The 8,746-nt window shown below is 45.0% G+C and overlaps 1 protein-coding gene and 1 long non-coding RNA gene across 2 annotated transcripts in view; one reads left to right on the top strand and one right to left on the bottom strand.

Annotated features, from left to right (window-relative positions):
- The window catches only part of LOC102379741, a 58,940-nt gene that overhangs the window by 20,154 nt on the left and 30,040 nt on the right, over window positions 1–8,746 (bottom strand). The window lies entirely within an intron of this gene.
- CYTL1 (cytokine like 1) lies at window positions 481–2,852 on the top strand. The gene is made up of 4 exons (XM_006016779.3): window positions 481–1,042; window positions 1,150–1,194; window positions 2,481–2,609; window positions 2,746–2,852. Exons 1-4 carry the CDS (start codon window positions 899–901, stop codon window positions 2,827–2,829), a joined length of 402 nt encoding a protein of 133 aa, XP_006016841.1. The 5' UTR covers window positions 481–898; the 3' UTR covers window positions 2,830–2,852.

The following is an 8,746-nucleotide window of genomic DNA, read 5'->3' as shown; positions in this document are numbered from 1 at the left end:
TGCCCAGAGCCCAGGCTGGCTACAAACAGCTACGCCAGGCTCCAGAGCCCAGTCATCAGCTCCGTGCCAGCAGTGGGGGAGAAACGGGGGTTGTGCTGCCTCAAGCCACTTCCCCACTGTCCGCTCTGAGGCACACCTACACCCACCACTATGGAGCTAATGCCGGAGCCCAGAGCAGATGTTTGCAGCCTTCTGGCTGCAACTGGCCCAGGCTCTGGGTAACTGCTGCCATTCATGGAGCCTGCCCCACTTGCAGCAGGGCTTGCAACCACCCAGCCACCTGCTGGGAGCAGCCCGGGCTTTATGGTGGGCAGCAGCTGCCTAGAGCCCAGGCTGGCAGTGGTGTGCCAAGCAAGATGGCCTCACGTGCTGTACTCAGCCCATGTCCCGGGGGACCCCTGGTCTAATACTACACCACTGGGCCCCGATTATACTTAGGCAGTGGAGCTGCTTTCCCTGTAAGTACTTACTAATATGTGTATAAGTGGTTGCAGGATAGGGGCTTCCAACTCCTTGAGAACCTTGGGCAATGTGTTACATATACCTTCATTATCCTTTAGATGTTTACCAGGTTGTTTTCTCCTTGGATAAAGTGTTCCAGTTGTGTTTGTCTTATCCTCATTCCTCCTCTTCCCTGTCCCTGAAGCAGAAGTGGGGAAGGAGGGTTGCAGGGGAGAGAAGTGCTAGCAGCTTTGGCTCGCAGGTCTGCAGGAAATTTAACATAGCAGCAAGCTACTGTTTGGACCACCCCTCCGTGTTTTTTTTTCCCTTCTGATGCAGGAGACTATTTAATTGGGGGCTGACAGTCAAACTTCAGCTTCAACGGCTGCAGTCTATAGTAGCTGTGTAACCAATAACTCATTTTTTTCCTTCTCTCTTCATTCACTCACTGTCCACAATGAAGATATTGCTGAGTCTGATTGTTCTGCTCTCTGTTTTGCTGTTTGTTAGTTCAGCTCCTCCAACTTGCTACTCAAGGATTCTGTCTTTGAGCAAAGAAATCACTGAATCCTTCAAGTCCTTGAAGAACTCCAAGCCTGTGGTGAGTTGATCTAAACTGATACTTGAGAAAAAAAGATTTAGTTTGTTGCTTTTGAAACAACTGTCTAGGAGAGGAAAAATTCAAATTGTTTCTCTACTTTACTATAGGACCCATGTGTAGAGACATTGCCCAACCTCTACTTGGATGTACATGTAAGTTTTTACTATTCATTTGTACTGCCTTGTATTTAAAAAGGCAAAAGTGATTATGTAGGATGCATTTTAGGAACTTGAAACAAACTGTTACTTCAAAATTTTAACCAAGACCAGTTATGGAAAGTGAAAAGCAGCATTTGTAAGAATTTTTTTGTCTGTTGAAATATTTTAATTTCAACACTTCTGAAAAAATAAACATAATTGATCAAGTAATAAACATTTGTATTTTACCAGTTTATTGTACTGTAAATTTAGCAGCAGCTAATTTATGCATAGAAATGAATGGGATAATGGATGAAATGGTCAAAAGCAGAATGAGTATGATATTGTTTCTATTTCCACTTTTGGCACATCCAGCTAATAAAACTGATATTTCAGTAAATGCAAGGGGAGGAATGTTTTTTCCTTAACACACACCTCTGCCAATTTAAGCTCTCCAAATGAAAATGTTCTACATGATAAGAGAGAATGACAGGGACAGTGATAAAGGGCTGTGTGATCTTCACTCCTCCCCCAACGGATATAAACAGTATAAGTAATTTATATTCCATCTTAACCAGTGAAGTGTATATAATGCACCCACAACCAAAAACAGACTATTTTACAACCCAATGTTATTTTCAAATCAAGTAAGGGATAACTAAAGCTCATGAACTCTTGGGCTCCAAATCCAGTTCTGGCACTGACTCCTTGCGTAGCAAATTAATTTAAGCACAGTTCTTGTTTTCCTGGATTTCAAAGTAGTATAGTAACATTCACCCACTTCACAAGAATTTTATGAAATTAGTATGTGGTAGTTTCATAAGGTAAAACTTCTCAGTAGGGTTATTGTAAGCAAAATTCTGCTTGGCTATCAGACCAAGTTATGACTAGGATATCTTAATAAGCATATATTATAACAAAATGAGCTATTCCCATAAGAAGTGCCAATCTATCCTGTATCCAAATCCTTTAACTCCAGGAGTAAAATTCAGTGAAATGTATAAAATGTTGGCACTGACCTCTCTGAAAAGAAGTGGAAAGAGCCCAGCCATGACATCACATGGACTTGAGACACTGTAGATATGCCAGTTTTCCAAACACCAAGATGAAAAGAACTTTGCATTATGATGCTACCCTCCCCTCCCCAAACACACTTCAAGCATGTACATAGAGGTGAGAGCTGTAAACTCTCCAGCAGGAAAGCAGGACAAAACATTTGCAAATGGCTATAACCAGAAGCAAAAACCTCCCTAAATTGCTTCTATGAAAAGGTACAAGCACTTTCTTTTTATGTGTTGCAGAATTACTGTGTGTTGGCCAAACTCCGTAACTTTGTGGCATACCCCAGATGTCAGAGAGTTCCTCAACTGAGTGCTTTGAAGGAAAAAGCTAGGAGCCTGTACACCATTATGATCTCTTACTGCAGAAGGGTATGCGCAAAGTACATTCCACTCTCGACCAGATTCAACCCCTATTACTTTTTGTGGAGTTGAATCAGGATTGAAGCTTCTCTATTTTCACTTCCCTCTTCTCTTTGTAACATTAGTTATTTCTCTTCTTTCCTAGGACTTGGTCTTCCTGACAGATGACTGTTACGCTTTGGAAAGCCCCATTCTCACTCCCACTGATCCATCCAGTACTTACAGCTAAAACAAACAAACAGTCAGCCCAAAGGTATTACCTGGGACATTTTTAAGGAGGCCAAGAGCCAAAATTTTTTTTTTTAAAAATGCATCAGCTACAACATTAACAACCTTGTCTTTTTCAAGTACACTAGCAGTATTATCTCAGACCTACCTGTTTCTCAGCCACGGCAGGAAATGAACTGCATGCCTTACATACCTACCAAGCTGCTAGCAAAACTATGGTTAGAGTGCATTTTATTCATTTGGCAGTTTACCTTGTTTCAATTTAGCCAAATATACAATGTATGTTTTGTGTGAACATCACAAGTTAAAATGTTAGAGTTGTTGTTCTTTTATATGAATCTAGTTATTCATAAAAGGGTATACATTAGGATTAATATTCTAGCCTAATTTAGTGGTTCCTCTTTCATTACAAGCAGGCTTGCAAACTGGGTGTTTTTCTCTCTAAAGGAGCAAGGGATTTTTTTTGTTGGTTTGTTTTTTGTTGGGGGTGGGGGTGCAATATTTTTTATTAGCCAGCTGTATAGTTGGGATTCCTAAATCATGCAGTAGAAGCGTTTGTCTGTACTGGCCAATATCTATGTAGCCGTGTCACTCAAACCTGTTGATGGCTTCTTTTTTAATCAAATGTATATCCATAGATGGAAGTAACCCCTTCTTAGTGGAAAAATTAAAATTAAAAAAAAAAAAATCCTTCTACCCAGAAAATCCAGTGTCAGTGTTTCTCATGTGCACACAGAAATCTGTTACCTTTGTAACTTGCTTTTCAGTCACCCCACAACTTGTTTTTCACAGAATGAGCCATCTTTAGCTTTGTTTCCATAGCAATACAAACATTTCTATCTCTACAGAATTTGGCAGTAGTGAGTTTCCTCTCAAAAGTGTGTTTCTAAAAGTTTTTAGGAACACAATCAACAACATTAAAAAGAAAATAAAAGTTAACCTTTTTGAAAAGCAGAACACCATAGGAATATTCATTTTAAAAATATAATTTCTGCTTTAAAAGGACACTGGATGGTGAACAAGTTCAGGGAGATTATTCAGTACCTTCAAGGTTAATATTTCCTTTTTGTTAATACAAATTGAGCACATAAATGTCATAAGAAAAACTCGACTTCTTTGTTTGAAAGATGTTTGACCATAAATCTGTTCAGCTATTGAGCATGACATATTTCTATGGAAATAGTCCCATGTGCTGCACAGAGATTGGTTTGGAAGCCATCTCCAAGAATCTTCAAGAGCCTAAGAACTGCAAGTATCCCATTACACTACATGAACTTAATAGTATCCAGTGAAATGCCAAGTCAGAAAGCAATGCAGAACAAGCAAGGACAAGCACAGAGGGTTCTCTCTCCATTTATCTTCAGATTGATGTAATTTTTTTTTTTTTATTTCCATGTAGTAAACCATCCCCCCCCCCCCAAAAAAAAAACCCTCAAAAACACCACAAGCAAAAAACTCAGCAGCAACAACAACAAACGAAAAAGAACTTCAAAAAGACTAAAAAGCCTTATCTAAAGTGTAGATGTTTGATGTTCAGGAAGGACAAGCAAGAAAGAGGAGGAGGAGGAGTTGCACTTTATGTAAAAGAGCCGTATGATTGCTCAGAGCTTCAGTATGAAACTGGAGATAGGCCTGTTGGAAGTCTCTGGGTTAAGGTTAGAAGGGAGATGTTGTGGTGGGTGCCTCCTATAAACCTCCAGACTAGAAGGGAGAGGTAGATGAAGTTTTCTTCAAAGAGCTATCTGAAGTTTCCCCACCACAGGCTCTGGTTCTCATGGGGGACTTCAAATCACCCTGACATCTGCTGGGAGGGCAATACAGCAGTGAGAAGGCAATCCAGGAAGTTTTGGGAGAGTATTGGGGACAACTCCCTGGAGCAAGTGCTGGAGTGGCCAAGTACGGGCCATGCTCTTCTTGACCCACTGCTCACAAACAGGCCAGATTTGGTGGGCAATGTAGTAGTGGATGGCAGCTTGGGCAGCAGTGACGACAAGATGATTGACTTCAGGATCCTGAGGAAAGGAAGGAGGGAGAACAGCAGACTAAGGACCCTGGGCTTCAGAAAAGCAGACTTTGGCTTGCTCAGGGAACTCATGGGCAGGATCCCCTGAGAAGCCAATCTGAGGGGGGAGAAGAGTCCAGGAGAGCTGGCTGTACTTAAAAAGAAGCCTTACTGAGTACAGGAACAAGCCATCCCAATGTGCAGGAAGACTAGCAAGTATGGCAGCACACCAGCTTGGCTTAGCAGGGAACTCTTCAGAAAACTAAGTCACAAAAAAGGAAGCTTATAAGAAGCAGCAATTTTGGCAAATAGGGAGGAGTATAAAAGCATTGCTTGGGCATGCAGGGATAAAGTCAGGAAGGCAACTCGAGTTGTAGCTAGCAAGGGCCATGAAGGGTAACAAGTACACTTTTTACAAGTATGTCGGTAGCAAGAGGAGGATCAGGGAAAGTGTGGGTCCCTTACTGAACAGGGGAGGCAAACTTGTGACAGAGGATGCAGAAAAGGCTCAATGCCTTCTTCACCTCAGTCTTCACAGGCAATGTCAGATCCCTAACTACTGCACCAGACAACACAGTTTGGGGAGAAGGTGAGCAGCCCTCACTGGTGAAAGAACAGTTTAGGGACTACTTAGAAAAGCTGGACATGTACAAGTCCATGAAGCTAGACAGGATGCACCCAGGGGTGCTGAAGGAGTTGTCTGAGGAGACTGCAGAGCCACTGGCCATCATCTTTGAAAACTTATGGTGATCAGGAGAGGTCCCAGATGATTGGAAATGGGCAAACATAGTGCCTATATTAAAAAAAAAAGGGGGAAAGAGGAGGATCCAAGGAACTACAGACCAGTCAGCCTCACCTCAGTCCCTGGAAAAAACCATGTAGCAGAGCCTCAAGGAATCCATCTTAAAGCACTTGGAAGAGAAGGTGATTAGGAACAGTCAGCGTGGATTCACCAAGGGCAAGTCATGCCTGACCATCCCGATTGCCCCAATGGCAAGTAGGCCTTCTACCATCATAATGCCCTTTAAGTTGCTTGCAAGACTCCTTTCCATACCTCTCTGCTGAAGTCACTTCCCCATATAGAAGGTATTATATACACTGTCATGAGCCTTTTCGTGAGCTGTTTTGCCAGCATCTACACCCCCCTTCCCCATATTCCTTACAAAATTGACTTGAAATTGACTCCTTTTTTAGCGAGTATCTCAAACAAATCACCTATGAGCCTTCAAGCAACAAGTCAAGTGGAAGTGCAAATACTGGTGACTATCTGAGACAAACAAGAAATTTGGTCACACCTGAACCCTGAAAGTCAAATACTCCGATTCCTGGTTGTCACTAGCCTCAGGTATCTTTTAGAAGCAGTTCTGGGAGAAGGCTACACAGTGCAACACAAAAGAGTCTTGGGCAGAGAGGCACACTTGCTCATTTTTTGTGATCACTGAACAATAGCCTTTAGACTTGTCTGTTCAATAGCACATTGCACTACAATGATGAGAGAGGAGGCAGAGGGCCTTAAGGCAAAGCATGCCCTTCTAGGAGGTGCTGTCCCACTTCCTCATGATGGACAGAACCACTGCCACCTAGCACACATGTGATGCCATCGGGGGGCATGAGGAGTTACTAGCAGGGACTCCACTGCAGGAGGTGGCACAAGAAGACCCCAGGACAATGGGACAACCAGGTGCCCAGAAGCAGGTCCCCCGAGGTCACAGGGCACAAGAATTGCTCCTGGCAGTCCAGTCCATTAATGCTAGTCCCCAGATTGTCAGAGGATCTGGAAAAAGAGTTGTACTTGAAGCTGAGCTCCCTTGACATCTCAGACATTGTTGAGAACATGAAGCACAATGTGCTGGAGTATGGACAAAGCTCTGAAGCCATGGACATCGCAACTCTGGACCTGGACCCCAAGGATGTGCCCTCCACCTTGTAAAAGCAACCTGCTCCCTTCCTCCCCCCACCCCGCCAAATCCTCAACCCTGTGGACTATGGTCAACAATGTGGCCCCTGAAAACACTGTTCCTGACAGCTGCCATGGGTGTTCCACTCCTCTGACATCTCCTTGCTGACCCCCTTTCCATATGCAGAGTATCCCCAGCCCTTTGACAACCAGTGCAGAGGTTGCTGCTGCAACATGACCCATAGCACCCGCAGCCAGCTCTCTCCCAAGTTCTGGTGAAGAAACTCGAGCACTAATTAAGGATGCCATGCTGCCCAGGAAGGTACGACTCTACCCAACGCTATGCAGCCATGACGGGGACCCAGGCACAGCAGGGAAAAAACAGAGCCACTAGTGGGAAGGGAGGAAGCAGTAATCGTGTTCAGATAACAATAGTGATGCCTCACTAGGCCAAAAACCTCTGTGCAAGCCTGTCTCCAGAAGGCAGTCACTGGACCCAACCCATTAGCCTTTCCTCCCTCCATACCAGCCTTCCCTCCCCACCCTCCCCTGGGGCACCAGTGCCCACTGTAGGTCATCCGAGTGGCCCTAGCCCTCTCCCAGGCTACCATGGCTGAGAAACCCAGAAGGGCAGAGGTCTGGTGCACAGATGGAAGGGTATGGAGCTGGTGAATCACCCCACCCTAACTATTCAAAGTGTATGGACCCAGGCTGCTAATTGCTCAAGAGATTTTTGTCTTTCAGCACTGGGCAGACCAGTCACCCCACCCCTCTGCTCCCCTCCCTCCTTGGAGTGCAGCCAAGGCACCAAGCCCCCTCCTGGCTTCAGGCAGCTAACAGCCCATCTCCCATTCTGTGGGAACATAAATCTGCCTCATTCACATCTCTGCCTTCCCTCTCTCTTAGGACCATGCTCAGCTACTGGGAGAAGTGAAGCCTCCTCCCAGCTGGCCAGAGCTTTGGTGCTGAAACAGCATCACCAGCTCCCCCTCTCTCTTGCACTCAGGGAAAGGCACTAAAACACTTCGAGCCCTGCAGGCAAGGTGTATAAAATAAGTTAAAATACTGGCACTCTGTACCCCATCCTAGCTGGCAGCACCATGGGGCTGGTTGGCAAAGGACTCTGAAGTCAGAGACAAGATATAACATGCAACTATCTATGAGGACCACTGGAGTAGCAGTACATCTATGAAAATCACTAGAATTGCATTACAACAGGAATGAGAAAAATTCCCCCTTGCCAAACAACCTCCCTCCCTCCCAGTCCAAGAAAGGCACAGATGTAATGGCAGGAGTCCCATCTGGGAACCATCATCTCAGATGATCCAGTCCCACTGCCAGGGTGACTCCTAAGCTATGCATATGAAGAGGCTTGCAAGTGGCACTCCAGCACCACCCCTCCCCCGTATGCACAATCTGGACTGATCCCTAGGCAAAGTCCATGAGTGCCAGGTGACCCTGAATCTCACAGTCATTGTACTGACCCCTCAAGCAACTCTCATCCTCACCCCTCCCACAACTGCAGCGCCATGCTGGTTCTAGATAGCACCCCCCCATCCCAACCCCTGAAAGTGAAGCAACTCCCACTTTTGTGTATTCAAAGCAGAAGAACAGTGCTGGAAACCATGAGTGGCACATGGCAGGACTCTTCTTAGGCAGCTGAGGTGTGGGGAACTTCTCTCTGGGTCATAGGTTCAGCACCATGTCAATAGTTGCAATTCCAAACTCATCCATGGATGTCACCTCATCATAATGGAGCCACAAGTAGCACACAAGTCAGACTTACAATGAACAGCAACCGGGTCTGCATCCAGAGCAGACACATTTGCCCCCCCCAGCTGTTGAACATCTCCTGGAGGACTGTGTCCTACAGTAGGAGCATGGTGTATTGGTTGGCATTTCCCCAGGAACAGTAGTAAAGTTAATCTCTCCAGGCCCAGCAGGCTTTCTCCAGGGAAATGTTGGGAGCAAAGTACAGCTCCCACACAGACACAGCGCTGACATCTCTCTCCTGTAAAA

Source organism: Alligator sinensis, unplaced genomic scaffold (assembly GCF_000455745.1).
Source record: "Alligator sinensis unplaced genomic scaffold, ASM45574v1 scaffold104_1, whole genome shotgun sequence".
Classification (NCBI taxonomy): Eukaryota; Metazoa; Chordata; order Crocodylia; family Alligatoridae; genus Alligator; species Alligator sinensis.
The sequence above is the reverse complement of the archived record's forward strand: the minus strand, read 5'-3'. Positions and strand labels throughout refer to the sequence as shown.

Excerpts from the sequence above, each read along its gene's own strand:
- CYTL1 (XM_006016779.3), top strand. The coding sequence starts at position 899 with ATGAAGATATTGCTGAGTCTGATTGTTCTGCTCTCTGTTTTGCTGTTT. Across the intron at positions 1,043-1,149 it reads TGAAGAACTCCAAGCCTGTG|GACCCATGTGTAGAGACATT; the intron begins GTGAGTTGATCT and ends ACTTTACTATAG. Across the intron at positions 1,195-2,480 it reads ACCTCTACTTGGATGTACAT|AATTACTGTGTGTTGGCCAA; the intron begins GTAAGTTTTTAC and ends TATGTGTTGCAG.